Source organism: Oryzias melastigma, linkage group LG6, assembly GCF_002922805.2.
Source record: "Oryzias melastigma strain HK-1 linkage group LG6, ASM292280v2, whole genome shotgun sequence".
NCBI lineage: Eukaryota > Metazoa > Chordata > Actinopteri > Beloniformes > Adrianichthyidae > Oryzias > Oryzias melastigma.
In genome coordinates this window covers 22,806,000-22,824,908 of record NC_050517.1, presented here as the reverse complement: position 1 = coordinate 22,824,908, position 18,909 = coordinate 22,806,000, and the positions used below count along the sequence as shown (strand labels likewise).

The 18,909-nt window shown below is 37.0% G+C and overlaps 3 protein-coding genes across 5 annotated transcripts; all 3 read right to left on the bottom strand.

Annotated features, from left to right (window-relative positions):
* Nucleotides 1–711: 711 nt before the first annotated feature.
* Nucleotides 712–6,932, bottom strand: ergic2 (ERGIC and golgi 2). Of its 2 annotated transcripts, none has more exons than XM_024282018.2 (13): nucleotides 5,968–6,932; nucleotides 5,774–5,882; nucleotides 5,653–5,699; nucleotides 5,177–5,244; nucleotides 5,038–5,078; nucleotides 4,218–4,319; nucleotides 4,031–4,123; nucleotides 3,221–3,276; nucleotides 2,779–2,877; nucleotides 2,436–2,533; nucleotides 2,175–2,337; nucleotides 1,073–1,152; nucleotides 712–972 (listed from the first exon to the last, which is right to left on the bottom strand). In XM_024282018.2, the coding sequence occupies exons 1-13, from the start codon at nucleotides 6,071–6,073 to the stop codon at nucleotides 910–912; spliced, it is 1,125 nt and encodes a 374-aa protein (XP_024137786.1). In that variant the 5' UTR covers nucleotides 6,074–6,932; the 3' UTR covers nucleotides 712–909. The 2 variants fall into 2 exon arrangements, with proteins under 2 accessions (XP_024137786.1, XP_024137787.1); XM_024282019.2 differs by having other exon boundaries at nucleotides 4,031–4,120.
* A 29-nt stretch (nucleotides 6,933–6,961) lies between these two features.
* On the bottom strand, nucleotides 6,962–9,176 carry kxd1 (KxDL motif containing 1). 2 transcript variants are annotated; one of them, XM_024282021.2, is made up of 5 exons: nucleotides 9,037–9,176; nucleotides 8,617–8,727; nucleotides 8,333–8,485; nucleotides 7,560–7,606; nucleotides 6,962–7,476 (listed from the first exon to the last, which is right to left on the bottom strand). In XM_024282021.2, the coding sequence occupies exons 2-5, from the start codon at nucleotides 8,712–8,714 to the stop codon at nucleotides 7,220–7,222; spliced, it is 555 nt and encodes a 184-aa protein (XP_024137789.1). In that variant the 5' UTR covers nucleotides 8,715–8,727; nucleotides 9,037–9,176; the 3' UTR covers nucleotides 6,962–7,219. The 2 variants fall into 2 exon arrangements, with proteins under 2 accessions (XP_024137789.1, XP_036068357.1); XM_036212464.1 differs by having other exon boundaries at nucleotides 8,617–8,758; nucleotides 9,037–9,164.
* A 1,588-nt stretch (nucleotides 9,177–10,764) lies between these two features.
* Nucleotides 10,765–18,903, bottom strand: sinhcaf (SIN3-HDAC complex associated factor). Its single transcript, XM_024282020.2, has 6 exons — nucleotides 18,429–18,903; nucleotides 14,516–14,643; nucleotides 14,311–14,410; nucleotides 14,106–14,229; nucleotides 13,861–14,011; nucleotides 10,765–12,950 (listed from the first exon to the last, which is right to left on the bottom strand). The coding sequence occupies exons 2-6, from the start codon at nucleotides 14,641–14,643 to the stop codon at nucleotides 12,641–12,643; spliced, it is 813 nt and encodes a 270-aa protein (XP_024137788.1). The 5' UTR covers nucleotides 18,429–18,903; the 3' UTR covers nucleotides 10,765–12,640.
* Nucleotides 18,904–18,909: the final 6 nt, after the last annotated feature.

Sequence of the window (18,909 nt, the reverse complement as noted above, 5' to 3'; positions counted from 1 at the left end):
TATAACTGTGTAGTGTTAATTGTGTACTATTCACCTTGTACAGCTGTATTCCTACAAATATGGTTTACTGTATCATTGATACTGTAGTTTCAAAGACGTGAACAACTATTTTTATGAAATGCGACAGTACTGATATTACATTTTGCTAAAAAAAACTACAAAAAAACTTGTTTACTGAAAGATATTCTGAAATACTGTCAAATAAACTCTTGACATAGTGTAATTATTTCAGAGATTCTTGCTTAAACCCAACCAGATCTGACGGATTTCTCACTGTTTGTGCAGAAAAAAAACACATTAATGTTCAAGTTTCAGCTTCAAAATACATTTTTGATATACAAATATATATTTATAAGTGAGTATATCTGGGTATGAACCACAACAAAAAGGCGTTAAATGCTCTAGAGATGTGCTAGAAGTACGACCACAGAAAACTGACTTATTGCAGAATAAATATGTTTAACGGTTGATGTAAACACAATAAACACCTCATACTTTTATACACGTTTCTCTCAAAGGCCATGCTTGTTCGTGGAGCTGAATATGGAGGTTTTAGGACCAAATTGTACATAAATTAGATGAGAATGATCTGTTTTTATAAAGATATGGGACTAAAGTCGTGCTGATTGTCAGGAAGAGGTCAAATACTTATAAAAGTGAGGATATGTGTGGTCCTGTATTAGTATGTGCTCAAAATAATCACAATTAATATAGATTTATTATTATTGCAACTCTTTAATGGCAGTTGGTGGAGGTATCAATTCACAATTTGTATCCACAAAGTTAAAAAAAAGAAGTTTATTTTTCTCCTTTATGAATAGTAGTGACACATTTTTAAAAACCACGTGTAAACAGTTTCCTAAAAAATTCCCAGCAGATGAATCTCAAGCATCTTCATTTGTTTTCTTGTCATTGGATGAAATTTTCTGCTGGAATTCCGTTTTGAGCTTCACCCTGTGGGTTCAAAGGAGCCTTTGGGGAAAAAGAGAGAAAATGATTTGCAGCTAAGTCTTAAAGTTCACTTATATAGTTAAAAGTGTGTATGGTTAAAAAGAAGAAATGAAGGTCTTACATCCAAGCGTCGGTATGCGCCCATTTTGAAACGACAACACGCTACATCGACCAAGAATCCCACCAAACCGTGGATCATTCCTGCAAAGAAAAAAATGTTCATGTGAGGAAATTGGAGGAAAAAGCAGTTCTTTGTGTGGCTGAAGACACGGTGCAGCACAGCAAACTCAATCAGTTCTTCACATTCTTTCCATTTCTGTACAAATATCTAATCCGTATTTTATTAATAGTATTTTAATGTTTCAGCTAAATAGAACAAACATCACTTTTGTGGGAGATCTTCCAGAATACACTGAAGTTAAACTACATTTATGTCTAAAAGGCAACGAAACAGCCTTAGCTAAAAAAAAAAAAAAAAAATGTATGAAGTTTCTTCATCTAATGGATTCCTTCATTTCTGTTTATTACATTGAAGCAAAAAAAAATATTCTGACCTCACAATGTTTTGTAGAGTAATGGGATTTCTCTGCTCACAGATTTCAATTAAAAATAGAATAAAAAAAGTTAAAGTCCCATCCTGATCATCTTTAGATCTATTGTAAAAGTGAGTGGTGTTTTTTATTATGATTATTATAAAAAAATGTTGTATTCTAGAACTTAGTTTCTGCAGAGCAGCAGGGGTTAATGAGAAATTTGCCTCAGAGTTGTGGGTGGGACCGTTAAAAAGGCGTAAGCCACCGCTCACTTCCCATCATCCCTTTGTTTACACGCTCTACCTCTAGCTTACAGCCCCTCACAACCCCAACCTAACATGACCAGAGTACAAAAAGGGCGAAAAATATTGGAGCTACTCATCCGTACAGTTTTCCAGTTGTCGGAGTGGAGTGGATCAGGGAGCTTACCACTTTTTCAAACAGTATTTTTGCATCTTCTCCTAATTTATCATTATTTGAATGAATAAATACTCCAAAATACAGTTTCAATCTTAATTTTCCTCATATATTTCCATCCCAACCATGATGTTCATGGGAGTAGGTCTTTAAACTTCCTGAATTCCATTTTGTTTGTCCTGGCTGCCAGAAAATGTATAAATATATAATGTATATTTATGTGAAACTCCCTTTATAAACACAAAATAAGTTTTTAAGAAAGTTCCTTCCCACCTGTGGTGGAGAAAATGCCTCCAATGATGCCGCAGAGCCTGACCAGAAATTTCCAGAGAGGCATGTGTTGTTCAGTGACTTTGACCATAAGTGAGCTGATATCATACTTCATAAAGATCCCAGAGACTCCATGGCTGCCTGCAGCATGGTTTATCACGCGTTCCTGTCGGGAAACAGAGAAAAAATGTGCTTTTTCCACCCAACTGCAACACCCAATGACTGAAAAGAACAAAAGCAGACTGATCAGACACTAAAACGTACCCGCTCTGTGACTGAATACTGATGTGTCTCTGCAGAGACTTTGTACGTGTTGAGCTTGGTTGGCACGATGGTGATAAAGTACTGGAACATGTGGTTATCTACAGAAAAAATGTGAGAATCAACGACATCAAAATCAAGTTTTGCACTGCTCATCACAATGAGGCATCAAACCGCTAATTCCACAATACCGCTTCTAATGTGGAAGCCCAGAAACAGGTGGAGTGACTGTTTTATGACGACTAGCTGCAGGTGAAGACTTGAAATGGACTCGGTGTTTGACTCTTTAAGGCTCCATGCTAGTTTCTGCTGCAGGAAACCACAGATGCTAACATCATAGACTTACAGTCTGCAGAGATTTTCTCCGTTCCATCCAGGGGACTGATGAGTCCGGGAACTGCTTCTCCAAAGGACAAGTGGTCGATCCGGTGAGAGAAGTTATAAGCTGAAATATAATTGAATCACATGAATATGTGTGCACAACATGCAGCCGACATCCATAAATATAAAGTGCATGCAAGTCAAACTCTAAACGTAAAATAGTAAAAAAGGGCTGCGCTGTGGTGCAGTGGTTAGCACTCTTGCTTCACAGTGAGAAGGTCATAGTTCAAATTCTAGTTTGGGTCATTTCTGTGTAGAGTTTGAAGTTCTCTCCAAGCTTCCTCCCACAGTCCAGGTTGATTTTTATCTCTAAATTGTCTATAGATGTGAATGTGTAGGTGTGGATAGGCTCCAGCAACCCCATGACTCCAAAAGGGATTGATTAAAAAAAAAAAAATGAAACTTACAGTCGTGGCTGACGAGAGCAGCTAAGTGGGCGTGTCCTCTGGGATGAGGAATTGACCTGCAACAAGCAAAAAGGTCAGCTGTCAGCTGGAGAAAAGCTTTTGTTCACATAGAAAAGTCACAGAAAACCTGAGACTGCTCTGCATAAACTACAAGTCAGAACATCTCTGAAACAAGTCCAGCCTGTTTGTGTGAATGAGATGAATTGCACAGCTGTTGTGAAGAGAGGACGTCTTTGGTGAGAAAACTGGAAAGGTTAATAATTCTACATTTTATTGATCTATCTGTTGAACCAGAGATGATTTACCAACAGTATTTTTTTTGGTTTCCTGTGGCTCATTTTTAAGCCTTTGACTTATTGTAGACAAATTAGATGAGACCCAAAAAGAGCTATGGCATAAACACTCGACCAGCAGAAAATGTTAGCACCCTTAAGTCTTGTAAGCTCTTTATAAGTAACTTAAAACAGCTGCCACCTTTCAGAAACAAGAACAAATTTGTCCTCAAAATCACTACTTTGTTCTCAGAAACTTCTTTAAAATATGGAATTACATTTAAGGAGACACGTAAATGAATAAAAACTTACTTTTTGTACCTTTATCATTCATGTTTTAGCAGTATACTTAAGTACAGTTTGATTAAGTTTGGGCAATTATCATTTTTCTTTCAACGTTTACAAAAGTTAAAAATTTCAAACTAAAAGCACATTAGGAGCATTTATGTATTTAGAAATAGAGAGTCAGCAGTAAAATTAAAAAATGACCACAGCTCAAAAAAGTGATGTTTTTGATAAATGCATCACAAGTACATACTTGCCAACTGTGATGTGGAAATTTCCTGCAACTTTATTAACGTACAGATGTCCGTATATTCTGCAGGCGTTAGGAGAGCTTGAACTGTCCCTAATGACAAAACATAAAAAAAAACAATGCTGAAAACATTTAGTTTATCGATGTTGCCACAGTTTAAACAGAACACCTTCAGGGGCTCATTTCTTACCTCGGAGTCTTCCCAGGAGGAGCTCCTTTCACTGCAGTCTTAAACAGCACATCCTGCAGAGAGTGCTCAACTTTCAGCCGCTCCTGAATGTGCAGGAGAGTCCTGACGGCGACAACAGAACAAGGAAGCATTACTGGATGCAATTAACTCAGTTTGATGCTCAAAGGCTTGAAAAAGTATTTGTTTTGGTTGCTAGGCAACAGCATATTGATAATTGCTCTCAGCAAAATGTGCAGCCGTTTTAGGTCTCACTCCCATCATGTTTCGATTCATTGTAAAAGTGTCCCCAGTGGTCTTTTAATTATGATTTTGCCACTTTTAGGCAAAAATGTAAAAATGATGTGTCATTTTCAAAGACAGTTTGTGCAGCGCAGCGGTGGCTCAGACATTTGCCTTCAAGGTGTTAGTGGGAAAGTTGTCACGGAAGTAAGCCTCCTCTGATATCCCATCGTCCCTTTGTTGACACTCTCACCTACTAGCTTACAGTCCCTTACAATCACAAGCTAACATTATCAACAAAGTTTTTATTAACTTTTCAGCATTATTTTTCAAACTCAATTATTATATCCTGTCCCGATTCATCCCAATTTGAATAAAGAAATACTCAGAAACATCATTTTAATCTTAAATTCTGTCATACATGTTCTGTATCATGAGAAAAACGCTACAAGAACGTATTAAAAACACCAAAAACAACATTTTCATGGAGTGTGTCTTTAAATTGTATCATTAAGTTAATACAACAAGCGAGATCTAACCCTTAATTATTCTCCATGACAGGTTAAATGTGTGCAAAGATTATAAATAAGGTGAATCTTACATGTGCCATAATCTTTGGTCGGGTGGCAATTCAAAATTAACCTGAGGTGTAAAGGGGAGAAAAAACATTCAGATAAGGACATAGAAACAGTCAAACCCCAAAATATACAGATCACTAAAGATTATAAAACAACACTTACTGGTTCATATTTTAAACCATCAGACGCAACCATTGTCTCTGCCAAATCAAGGACATCCGCACCAATGTCTGCATACAAACACACAACAGGTTAAACTGGTTGGTGGCAAAGAAAAGTCTACACTCAGTTACACTTGTAGCACAAAATACACACATTTTCTTCACCCTTTTTTCAAGAGAAACACAAAAATCCTCTATATTAATTTTGGAATTAAGTTTATAAACAAATTGCTTTTTTTAACAAAAAATCCATAGTTTGATATGCATCAATGTCATTTATAATGTTCATTCTTTTCATAAACAAACTGGTTAAAAGTTGTTAAAAGGTTTTTGATCTACAAGAAGAAAAACTTTTTTGTCTTAAGTATACACCGTAGATTGTGGGATTTTAAAAACTAATATCACACCTTTGAAATCCAACATTTCTCTTAAAAACTATTTTTAAAGCTTTTTGGCCTTCAATGTTTCCGTACTTACACTGGCATTTCATAGCCACGGTGATGTCCACGTTTATCCTCAGCTTGCTGTCCACACAGAACGGATGCAGTTATGATTTTTAAAGAGCCGTGAGTGACATATCACTTTATTTGACTTCTACCTGCTAAAATCTTTGTCCACCTCATACTCATACTTCATCCACGTGTTTCTGTACACGAAGAACTCCAGGAAAGCGAGGACAGCCATGAGGGTGAAGGCAATCAGAGACACTGTGGAGGAAGAAAACACAATCAGTGCCCCGCGCGCGTGATGAGCGGCTCTGATCAGAGGCGGCCGCGCGGGGCTCTTCTCTACCTGTCCCGCCGCTGGCCGTGGACTCCACGTAGCTCTCGGGAACCTTCGGGAAAGCGTCCAACTCCTTCACCAGAGTCAGAGCCTTCTTCTTCGTCAGCCTCCTCATCCTGGGACCGACAGCTGGAGTGTATCGGCCTCATAAAAGGAGTCGTTTGTGGACGGCGGTGGTTTTCGGTGGATTAAAGTTCAATGAGATGTTGATGTGCCGACGTTCACCGTCACGCGGCTAACGACAGCTTAAGCTAGTTTCTCTGGGAATCGGTAAACGCGGCGGAAATAAACCTACGACTCTTCTTAATCAGAGTTGAACAGCCAATAAAAGGGACGATGGTGTGTTTGGAGCTCGATGTGTCAGGAAATAAACCGAAGACGAAGAGGAGAGAGCTGACGCGTCACTTCTTAATCGTTTAACCCCATTGGTGGATGTTTGGTGGTAGCGCCCTCTAGCGGAATGATGGATGTTATTTTTATTTTTTTTTTTAGACCCAGTCCGATGTAAAAAAATGTTTTTGGTGTTTTCAAATTGTTCTTGTAGCATATTTTTCACAATGGAAGACATATATAAATCAACAAATAATTAAAATTGCACTTCTGAGTATTTTTTTCTATTCAAATTGTTGTGAAATCGTGTTAGTCTGTACTATTTAATTTAGCAAAAATATTAAAACTTGAGGAGTCCTAATTTAAAATTACATTTTTTTTTTTTACGTAAAGATGTATTTTTTGTCCTGGAATGCAAAATTCAGTTACTATAAGATAACAATTCTATTATTGGTATTATTAATAATAATTGTATTGTGTTGTTGTTGATTTTCCTTGTTGACTGTCTTTATAACATGCAAAAACATTTTTATAACATTAATAATAAGTACTATCAAGCTTCCACTCCCACATGAAATCTGTTTAATATCCCAACAGTAACCTAAGGAAACACTGAAGATAACAAGGTAAACACAAGAATGTAGTTTTCAGCTATATGTGCATCTTTTAAAACAAAAGAAAACTACAGTCACAAAATTATTGAAAACTTTGGATCCTTAATTTTTTACATAAATTTATATTCAGACACTTCACAAGTAAAGTCGTTTTTTGCATTATTTAAATAGTGTGCAGATATACATCAAACAAGTTTGTGTCCTCTTAGACAATAAAAGAGAAACTTGTGACCTTTAACAAACAGGTGTACCTATTAATAAAACATATGTTTAAACACAGAGCACAGCCTGTGACCTTTAAGTCCATTCTATTCTTTTTACTCAGCAGGTACAGAGTCAGGACCTTCATCCTGAAGGACGGCCGTCTCTAGGACATCAGAAGTGGGTGTGTCAGGTGGCTCCTGAGAGAGGTCCTCAGAACATCTGCTCACAGTGGGTGAAATCACATCAGGACTTGTGTCACAGGACTCGGTGCTTTGCTCCGAAGTGGCTGTTGTGGTCGTTGTAGCAACACTTGGAGGAATAGGGTCAAATTCATCATCTTCATCTTCTGAGATTGGTGACTCATGGATATCTGTGAGTACCAAAAATGCCTTAAGGAAATCTTTTTTGGGGATTTTAACATAATAATAGATGTTAGAAAAAATGTCAACTCACTGCTGAAAGCTTCTGGGTATTGTTTGGCGATCTTCCCTTTTAATGTCCTAAGAAGAAGAGGAGACAAATCATGAGAAATGTGCACAATCCACATAGGTTTTCTCTTCTGACCCTCAGCGAGTGCATTTCGAAGTCCTTCATAATCTTAGCTTGGTCATTCTCAATCTTCCAGCCCAAACTTGGCACAAATGTTTTGTCAACCATGAGGATATGGAATTTCATGTGCACCTGCTAGCATCTTAGATCTTGTTGTTATGTGCTGGATTGTCACAGGAGCATCTTTGCACAGCTTGCACCTAGAGATCTGCTTTGTGTAATGGATCCTCACATCTATTGACCTCGTACTCCTGAACTGCCATGTGCTGTCTCTCACTCCAATTTCATCCAGCCATCCCGTGCAAGAATTTCAGTATAGTTCCTACTCTTCCTCAACAACTTTTTATTGCTTGAGGCATTTACAAGCATCTGCTGTGATATTGACTATTTGTTATATCATCCAATGATAATTAGTACTTCAAAAGCCTCTTCAGGATTAATTTGGAATTTTTTACTCTTGTCTCTTGAACATTTGTTCATTGATGTTTTGTTGCCACCAGCTTATCCTGCTTTTATTATGTTTTTCCAACTTAATGGCCTACTTTAGGGAATCTTATCTGGGTTTTAAAGCTGGATTTCCTGAGCCGAAACTTACCACCACACAATTCTATAAAGATGTGGGTATATATATAGATATAGAGTTAATGCATACACATTCTGAAGGTGCAAAGACTTACCTGATTCGTCTGAAGATGCTATCTAGATCTTTCTTCATCTCCACCAGAGTGCGGGTGTGGAGTAGAAAGCGGTCGTTCATCTGCTGCAGCCTCACATTTGACAGTCCATTAAAGTTTATCAGCATTTCGTTGGTTTTTTCAAACCGATCGAGCCTGTTGCCACAATCAAAAGATAGAAAATAAAAACAATTAACCTAAAAATGTAACTGTCATTTGACAAAGCACCAATTCCCACATAACAGACAAGAAAAGTAAAATTAGATCAATCACAGCATGGAACGTACATGTGTCTCTGAGCCTGGATGATGGCGTTCACGTCCTCAGAGTTAACCATGCTCAACATTCTGCTGCAGAACACGCCAGATGCTGTGGGCTCATCCATGATGATGGAAAAACTGCAATAGCAAGTCTTCATTAAGTTAGAATCTATAAAATTGACGAAATTTACAAACCGTTAGAGGGCAAATGATGAAACACGAACAAAAACGCAAATAATTATTTTTATTCTGATCTCAAGGTGATTAAATTATTTAACAAAAAAATAAAGAAGATATGCATTTAATGAATCATCTTCAAATACTTGATTAATCGGTATTTGAATAAAAACTGGATATTTCAGAGTTCACTGCTAAGCAGCTGGACGGTTGAATAAATTAGCTCTGCTACTAAAATGTAAGCTATAAAAGCAGAATCTCGTTTCCTACCTTAGAAGAAATTGTGTGTATCGTTTGAACTTAGGCTTATTTGAAAAAATAAATGAAATAATATTTCAAAACTGACTGCGAAACAACAACTTCCGCATTTATGTCAACTTCCGGTCACACGACCAGTATTTCCGGTAAAGATTTTTGTTTTCAAAATATGAGCATTTCTGCGCGTTTCACTCATCTTTAATCCTAAATGTAAACGATATAAATGTACAATACCTTTTCAGTTAAGCTTCAGTTAAAAAAAGGTAACAAGGAAACTATGTTGTCAATTATTCACGACGGCTTAAAATGACTCAGTAAACACATTTTAAACACATGTTAAAGCATTTTTTTTTCTTCAGAGACAACTACTCTGGAGAATTTTAGTTTAATTCATTTAATTCAAATTTTTATCGCATTACGAAACGAAAAGGTCCCTTTTATTTCTTCAACTTTTTTATTGCATTCTGAAACTTGCTCTCTTCTGAACAATTTGAGCTGTAATAAGTGTAAATTGTAATTACTGTTCAATTAAAAAGAACACTGAGAAATTTGCTCTTGCCCTTTAACATGTAGGCCTGTTTTTAAGCAGAAAAAATGTATGTCAAGAGGGGAAATAAATTCAATTAAATTATGACCTATTGACAAAAAAATTACAATGTAAAATTAAAATGTTCAAAATAAAGTTTATCAATATATTTAGGCCTCTTTATCATAAATTCACACGTTCTTTATGTTTAATAGTCTACTTGCAAACGCTTTATGTAATTTTAAATATTACATATTTTTCTCTTGGACTTCTTCTGTCAACTGAACCTCTGAAGCATTTGTGCCGTGAGATGTTTTTATTTTTATTTTTCTTAATTCATTTATTTATTTTTTGCAATTTGGTTTAGTAATATAGGAACAATTCAGTTGTCTATCATGTTGATGTTGGTGTGTTAAATATTTCTAGTATTGGTACAATGCGGTAAAAGCAAAATTATTGTATGAAATAATATATTAAAAATCTAAAAAAAAATGTTAGCACAAAATTCTCATAAATGTGATTCATGTCTGCATCACTCATATGTTTGTTTGTTGTTTTACAGAGAGAGTTACAGGGTTCTTCTCCTCAAGCTAGTATGCAAGTGTGTAGCACACAAAAATATTTTTATGCACTTTTGATATGCACATATTTTTATGTCATTAAATGAAATAGTAAATTATATTTTTTACATTTAACAAATCAAATTCAGTCATTACTGATTACTCTAAAAATATATGCTTCGATTTATAAATTTTATTTTAAATAAATTTACTCAATCTATACATGCTGAATGCAGATTTGAGGAAGTTCTTTTGCCTTTCTGTTTATTTTTAGACCATTTAAAACTATCCAAAGAGTTTTTCATTTTTTACTATAATTTAAAAATGGTATTGTTGAGAAAATTATTTGCAATATTTAAAGGCAGCAGGAGCAGCATTTCCCCCTCTTAGATTATTCAAATGTCTTCTCTCCATGGTGTGTGCTGACTCTAAATGCTTTTCACACCACATCATCAAAACCGCTAAATTTAAATTTTCTCACATGAACCATCTGTGAAAAAAGAGCATTTTGCTGTCGCTGATCTGCATTTTATAAAAGCTGTTTTCACATATTTTTTTTCCTGTAATCATGTTTTTCATCCATTAAGAAACAAATAAAAATGTGAAATCTTTCCTGACTGCAAATCTCCCAACACACAATAATAAACACATAAATAGGTACTTGCGGAAAAAGCACAAGATTACTTTTATTAAGAGACAAGTAAAAAAGTACATGATGTATAAAAATTACAAAAAAGCTTTGCCTAACTTGTAAGCTAAGGAAATGCATAGCAACAATACATGCAAGTCTAGAGTAAAGTTTCCTATGTTATCCTAATACTCTGTAACAATTGTAAGCTACAAGGTACAAAGGGGAATACAGTTTTTTTGCAAACTATCAGCCATTATAGTCTACATGAATGCAAAGGGATCAAACAGAAGAAGTTGTGTGGCACGCAGCCCAACCGCAGAGTGAACAAATACTTAATATTTCACAAATATCGACAAACGGTAATTCAGTTCCACGCAGTTTGACGGAAGTCTGCATGAGAATTACATTCGTTTTTGTTTTGTTTTTTTTAAATGATGACTTAAACAATACTACCAATAAGAAAGAGACAAAAAAATCACTTCTAAGCTGGGATGCAAATAAATATGAAATAAATAAATAACAGAATCTGTATGAGAGCCGTGAGGCTCAACCAACCCTTTATGTACAGAAACACCCACAGCTCCAAACTACAACATCACATTTATGAAATATCATATTAGTGTTCTTTTTAGAATATCATAAACATACATACAAATGACCCCAACAAGCACAAGTATCCATAGAAAACCTGCATTGATTTGACATTGGGTGAATTTCAATGTGCTTTGGCTTCCATTTGATAAATAAAGTAATATTAGGCTATACATCACAATGCCTTCCTTGAGTATTCGAGGCAATAGCATAGAATTTCAGTTTGTATAAAGACTTTTACCAGAGAAAGACCAGAAGTGACGAGATTACTGATATTGGTATTGCTGAATGACTATAGACTGATTTTTGTGTTTCTCTGTTGTATTGTGTGGTATTGTTATGCAAAGACACTTTTATTTTTCCATTTTTTTTTCTTTTAAGTACAAAAATAAGTTAAAACTTCCGAGAAAATTGATCCCAAAAAATAAAAGTAGGATTTACAGTTTCTATAAGGCCATGCAATCTGTTTTTTTTTTTTTTGAAGACTCATGCATCGGTTCCATTCAGGTCTTTTGGGATGAGTGGGCTTTATGTAAAATGCACATGTGTGTTGCTGAGGCCACTGTAAATTTCGCTCATGTACCCTCTTTTTTTTCAAACCAATCCAGAATTAACACTAGCACTGCCTGTGACACACAATTAAGGCTGGTGTATTTGCTGTTGAAGCTGTGAATAGGCCTTACTGAAATGGGACCCACAAAAGTATTTGTCTAATCCAGTCTACAAACACAGTCCCTTTGATAAGAGTGGACGTCACCGTGAAAGAAAAAAAAACAACTGTACAGGTCTATGCTCTGCTAACGTCAGCTGTCAGTCATTCCAAAACGCGTTATCCATCACTAATAAATAATAATAATTAAAAAAAGGCAATAATGCACTCTTTAGTCAACTTAAAATGTTTGCTTGCACAGTGGGGTTCAGCTGCAACTTTGAAATGAATTTCAAGTAGCACCGTTTTCTGACAGGAAGTGGATGTATTGCGTTTTGGAACGGTTGAATGTAACAGCAAACCAGAGCTCCAGCATTTAACTCGGTAACACCACGGATGATGGTCCACCGTCGGGACGGGAAAACGATTAAATACAGAAAAAGAGAAACACAACCGTTTATAAGTTAACGTTTAAACATAATCGACAATCCTCCACCGGAATCACAGAGAAGATCCGAGGATTTTAGCTGCTTTGTGAATGAAGGCAATCTGAGGTAACTTCCATTTGTAAGTCCTCAAAAAATAATAATAATAATAATAAAAAACAATGAAAAGAAAAGCAGAGCAGCCAACAACGTCTTCAGAGATGTCCAACGACTTCACCAGCATTCCTCCACCACCACCTCCCCGCCTCTGGCCTGGGGTGCAGCGGCTGGGATGCAGAGCTCAGCATTTTCCTCACACGTAGGAGTCTCCTTCACTTCCTCCTCCGTCTGAGATTTTTCCACCCCCACTTGGCCCTCCTCCACCTCCACCTCCTCCTCCTCTTCCTCCTCCTCCTCTTCTTCCTCCTCCTGTTGCTGTGTCTTCTGCCGCTGTTTGTTGCGGCAGCAGGGTTTGAACAGGTGGGGGTCGATGAGCACCTCCCCGAAACGGCCCTTGTAGATGATTCCACAGCACACCTTCTGCCTGCACCACAAATCAGGAACAGGAGTTATTTTACTTCAAAAGAAAAGCGCTTGTGGAATTTTTTAACTAATTCTGACCTTTTTTTTATTTTTTTAATGGTCATTACAAGTCAAGCAACTTTTATGTCAGTATTTTTTTTATAAAATAAAAGCAATATAGTTGAAAAGAAGGAAAACATTTTAGGATAATTTTTCCACCTAATTTTGGACTTAATAGTAGGATAATGGATCATATAACAAGGAAGAAAATGTAAAATTCAATTAAATTGTTGCTTTAATTTTTAAGTGCCTAACAAAAGTTTTTCAATTGATTGTGTTCCTTTAATTGTTATGTAAAAACAAGTCAAAAGTAACCAAATAAAAAAAAGTATTGGAAATTCAATTTGTTACCACACATTGCCTTAAAAGGTAATTAAAGAGAGCAGGGGATCAATAAATAAATGTATTTGAGGGACATAATTTCCCAATATAACAATTGATTTTATTAGACAGATGATCAGAGAATCTCAAGACTTATGGTAAACTATTACAGGGTTCCTACATGTTTCTTCAAGTTAAACTTAAGACTTTTTAAGACCGTATATATAAAAATTAAGACCAATTTCTCTGCCTAATTTCTGATGGATGAAAAATTGAATTTCAGAACAATTGCTCGTCAGTAACGGATTAACATCATGAATTACGGTTCAAATTTCAGTAATTAAATTACAATACCCAGACTACAGGAACCCTCATTACTTCATTACTCACATTTTGGTGCAGTGAAACTATAGGTGACTAATAGAACTAACTTGTGTAAACAGTTGGCTCATATATTGTCTCAAAATGTGACTTTTTAAATGCTTTTTCAGGCCTTATTTCCAAATTTTCCAATTCAAGGCTTTTAAGACTTAACCCAGTTTTAATCGTACCTCTTCCAATAGGTCAGGTCCAGAAATGAGAAAACAGGGGAGCGGCTGGATCCTGGGCTCAGTTCAGTGTCAGAACCGTCATCCGACAGGTTACTGTAGCTTGGAGACTGAGCAGGAGAAGCACTGGAGGTTGTGCTGTGGGCATCCGAATCTGACGAAGGCCAAAGATTATAGAGTCAACCTTCTGCTACGCACAGCACAGCAATAATCTATGCCTTTGTAAACGAATACAGAGAAGTGCTCACTGCTTCTTTTCAGCTCCTTCTGCAGCCGGCTGATCTGACTTGGCCGCACTTTCTTGGAGATGGACTTTATTTTTTTGGGTCTGGAGGTTATCTTTAGGCTTGGGCCTCCTCTGGCATCAACAACCTATGAGAAAGACAGAACACGAGAAGTGTGACTCTACCCACTGCAGCTCAATCTCTAACTTTATCTAGGACTAAAACTCACGTGGTTCCAGTTTTTCTTGGTTCCAACAGGGAGTTTTTTCCAGCGTTTCACAAGGAGCACACAGGCGTTACAGATTTCTCCAGATCTTGTTTCGCTCAACCTGCCAGACAAAACAGTTTCTGAGCAAACTCGAAAAAAAAAAAAAAAAAAAAGCTTCCAAGCATTTAGATGTGTGCAACACAGAGAGCAAATGTATGTGTCTTACCCAAAACAGCTCCGGAAGTCTTTCTCGTACCGCTTGCTGTCTGTGAAACGAGAGCTGGACGACTTCGCCCGGCAGATGCAGCAGCCATCCAAACTCCTGTACATTTTGGGCTTGTGAAAGCCGAACATCTGTGTGCACAAGTTCAGTTTTAAGCATTACATTTTTAGACGCTTAGTGTAAATCGTGTGTCAAGATGCTGACCTCCCCACTAACCTCCAGCCCCCTCTTTTATGAAGTTATATTTCAAACAGACAATATCATTATGTCTAAACAAGTCATTTTGGAATACCCAATAAACAATTACAATATAAACAAGTCAATAAATGTTTATAAAATGTCTATCCCAAAAAAAAATGTTTCTGCAGAGCGGCAGAATTTCTTTAGAAATTCACCTCCGAGTTGTGAGCTGGACTACTGGGGAGTAATTTCCCATCATCCCTTTATTTACACACTCTCCGCTAGCTTACAGCCTCAACACAACCCCTCTAACATTACCAGTGAAACATAAATAGCAAGCAGCACTGGAGCTATTTAGCCGTATACAGTACTGAGCAAGATACCAACTCAGACAACGAAAACAAAGATATAAATGGATCTAGTCGTCTACAAGTGTCTGGATCAGAATGGAGAGGAGCAGGGAGCTTGTGACCTGATGACTTAAGCATCAATGTCACTTCTACAATCTTTTTCCAACAGTTTTATCATTTCCACTTGATTCACAACGATTTGAAAAGAAAAATACTCAGAAATACTGTTTTAATCTTAAAAATTCCTCATATGTGTACTCCATCATGAGAACAATGCAACTAGATTATCTTAAAAACACCAAAAACACAATTTTCATTGTAAAGTAAGTGATTAACATTTTGGAAACAGCAGTTCTGACTTTTACCTCAATATATCTGCAAAAATGCATTCAGTACAGTCCACCATGTGAAAAGGTCATTGAGGAAGAGGGATGGTGATTATAAAAGAGCATCCAAATTCCGTCATTTCTCCATAACTACAGAAAAAACTTTATAGTGCCCTGGAATTTAAAAGCAATTCAGACACCATGCTCACTACTTTCTTTTTTTTAATGGTGAATATGACGTCACTGATTTCACAAAGTGAAAACCTAATCAATATAAGCATTTTACAACAACTATTTATAAACCCACTGTGTTCTGATGAAGAAATTGTGGATGATTTGTTAAAAAATATATATATATGAAAATGTTTTTTTTTTTCCAAAAGATGTTCAAACGCAATGCATTGTGGTCCATATCCCCAAATCTAGCCAGCATCAATACACACTGGCTTTTTGCAGAAAATTATGGGATATTTCAAAAGTACTCAATTTGGGGATTTTTGATTTGGATAGCACTACAAAATGGGAAAAAGCACAATATGGTGAATAGTGAAGGAATTCAGAACACAACCCATATTAACTGTTCTGATTCAAATTAATTCAGTTTTAATTATAGTTTTTCCAAAATCTACAACAGAAACTTTAAATTACTCTACATATTAATTTGTAAATTTAAGACTTTTGTCTTTCAATATGAATGTTCAGTAGAGACATTTAAAAGTATTTGTACAGGTTAGTGATCTTTTTTATGCTCAAAATTTTTGAAAACTATTTTTACTGTTGTTGTTCTTTCAATAATCTTCCATTATTATCATTTTTACTATATTTGGTGTTTCACCCTATTTTTTTATTATTATTATTTAACGCAACCTATGACTGCCTTGCAGGTAGAGATAATTTACGCAAAACCAAAAAAACACAAAAATTCGCTCAATATTCAAAATATTTTAAATATGTTGAATCGTTTACATGGTGACAGAAAAGAGAATTTTGGAAAGCATCTCTCTTGTGACCCACATGGTGGAAGTAGGTCAGCAGTTCAGACGGCGTGTCAGACAGATAATGTCACCATGCTGCGCTCACAGAATCCACGCGTTTCGTTGGAAACTCGCTGCACGCACTTGTCCGAGCCCCCGCGGAGCACCGCGTGTATTTTTTTTTTTAACTGAAGTATAAATTTGAACATGCAACGCTTATACTCAGAGAACTGTGAGCACGCGACCGATGGAAAACTCCGCGTGAGATGAGTTTGCAGCACGCAGACGAACTACGATTTATGTTGCTAGGCAAAAATTTAATCTCCGGTACACATGTGGACCTGAACTGCGGCAAAATTGAGAGCCGCGCCCCCCAGACTGCCTTTTTTTTCCTTGCCATCAGTCCTCGGGGTCTCCTGACAGTGCTATGCCACTGAGAGCAGACAGAGAGTATGAAAAATAAAAACCTCTCACTCTGATGATTAATCAAAAACACTTATTGGTAAATGCTCATTTTAAAAGCATCCTGTCGAATAAAAATAGCGTTATATTTAGTACTGGGGGAAAAATAAAAATCCTTATTAATGTGCATGTATAAGCATGAATTATTGTGAGAAAATGAAGCAAACAGCAAAATTTGCACATAAGGATGTTTTTACTCATATTGAAATTGTAGACTAATACAAGAGATAAAGTGAGATTTTGGCAACGTAAGACGTTCTTTCCTGATGAACCTGGAAATATTTGTTTTAAGCATATTGAAATTAATAAACGTGTAATAATTGTATATTTCTAAATTCAATTAATTTAATTTCAACCCAACTCAAATGATAGCAAAGTAACACCATAGCAGAAAAAACCCAAAGCAGGTGAGTAAAATAATAATTTAAAGCACCCTATGTATATATTTTATTTTTTCATTTGCGTGTGTCATCTTTCCATTACATACGATCTCTGCAGCAGAATACAGTACGTGACGCAACTCAACATGGCAACACACTTCAAAGGCGGAGGCAATGTGAGGAGAAGGGGGTGTGATGCGATTTTCCGCTCAAACTGAACATTTTTGAAACGTAAACTTAAAATAAACCACACGTTCAGCCGTTAGACTTTCGCAAATAGCATCCGGGGGGATCCGGGATTAAAGATAACATTTGGGTTTTTTTTATCGAAGCAGAAAAGTGCAAGTCGCGACATTTCACCGCCCACTCCGGAGAGGAAGCATGGCATGCCACACGACTTGATTCTTGCGCACCCATTTTATGACGACCGTCCTCTGCTCGACGATGCCCGACCTCCCATCCACACGGCAACTTAGTTAGCAGAAATGAACTAAAACTCGGTTATTTACCCACCTAAAAATACAATTTAAACCATAAAATAAACCATAAAAGTGATTTTTGATCTTTACTATTTTCTAGATCCACAACATTCTACACGCAAGTACATGTGCGCGAACTTTAAAGTCGGTTTTTATGTTGATTTTTAATCCCAAAGACGATTTTAAATTCAGTTTTAGTTGTGAAAAGGCGTCAAAAATAGTTTGTGTTGTTGACAGAAGCGTCCGCGTGCTGAGACGCATCTCCGATTTGGTGGGCGTGAAATTCAACTATCGTGTACGTGCAGGCTAACTGAATGTGCGGCGTATTGCTAGTAAACTGGATTTTAAACGAGGAAAGAAATGAAATGACCAAAAAATTAAAATAAAATAAAAATCCCCGCAAACATAGATCGAGTCTACATGTAAAATTAGGGATTTCCTACTGTAGCTAAACACACCAAGCCGACCAATAACAACAACAGCCATCCTCTGCTCCTCATGTCTGCATGGGAACCCATCCTGGCACGATTTCAGCACACCTTTCCGCCCACTTTACCGTGTTTTCTCAATGTCTCACTCACTTTTAGTGCTTTTACAACAACCCGCACATAAAGACGAGCACTCAGACGGTCCCGAGCGGGCCTAAAGACAGCAATTGTTCCAACACAACTCGAAGATTATTCTTCTCACACACCCCCGAGCACGGCAAAGACTTTCAACCGTTTTAAGGACCTCAACAAACAAACAAACACAAACTGCATTTACCTTCGCGGTTTTGTGAATCTGGAGGAAAACAATCGTCTTCGTCGCACGTCGTAACGATTCGACTATTAAGAAAGCGAACCCGCATCAGTAACCCGCTCTCTTGTTGATGTCTGCGCTTGAGGACGGGACTGGATAGTTGTGGAGCTAGTGCGCATGCGTCAAATCCACACCTCCATTTCAGAGTGAAGCAGAGGGGCCTTTTTTTTCTTTTTTTTTTTTTCTTCAATCAAACTATTTACATAAACGACGCATGACGTAGGCGTGCGTCCGTATTCTACTGGCCTTATAAGGACGGGAACGTTACGCGGGAACAGGGGGCTCGGCCCCGGTTGCTATGGCACATTGGAGAATGTAAGCAAAGGGGCGGAGCCTCTTGTTTTACTACAGGACGCCAGATGGCTCCAACTACCCCTGGCTGCAGCCTGCAGACCGGGGCGTGCCTCAACGTGGGCGGAGTTAAACGTTTAATGGGCGGAGTTAA

Excerpts from the sequence above, each read along its gene's own strand:
- ergic2 (XM_024282018.2), bottom strand. The coding sequence starts at position 6,073 with ATGAGGAGGCTGACGAAGAAGAAGGCTCTGACTCTGGTGAAGGAGTTG. Across the intron at positions 2,878-3,220 it reads TGCTCTCGTCAGCCACGACT|CTTATAACTTCTCTCACCGG; the intron begins GTAAGTTTCATT and ends ATTATATTTCAG. Across the intron at positions 1,153-2,174 it reads AGGCATTTTCTCCACCACAG|GAATGATCCACGGTTTGGTG; the intron begins GTGGGAAGGAAC and ends TTTTCTTTGCAG.
- kxd1 (XM_036212464.1), bottom strand. The coding sequence starts at position 8,747 with ATGAAGACTTGCTATTGCAGTTTTTCCATCATCATGGATGAGCCCACA. Across the intron at positions 8,486-8,616 it reads ATCCAGGCTCAGAGACACAT|GCTCGATCGGTTTGAAAAAA; the intron begins GTACGTTCCATG and ends TTGTGGCAACAG. Across the intron at positions 7,477-7,559 it reads ATACCCAGAAGCTTTCAGCA|ATATCCATGAGTCACCAATC; the intron begins GTGAGTTGACAT and ends TGGTACTCACAG.
- sinhcaf (XM_024282020.2), bottom strand. The coding sequence starts at position 14,643 with ATGTTCGGCTTTCACAAGCCCAAAATGTACAGGAGTTTGGATGGCTGC. Across the intron at positions 14,411-14,515 it reads GACTTCCGGAGCTGTTTTGG|GTTGAGCGAAACAAGATCTG; the intron begins GTAAGACACATA and ends TTTGTCTGGCAG. Across the intron at positions 12,951-13,860 it reads GACCTGACCTATTGGAAGAG|GCAGAAGGTGTGCTGTGGAA; the intron begins GTACGATTAAAA and ends TTTGTGGTGCAG.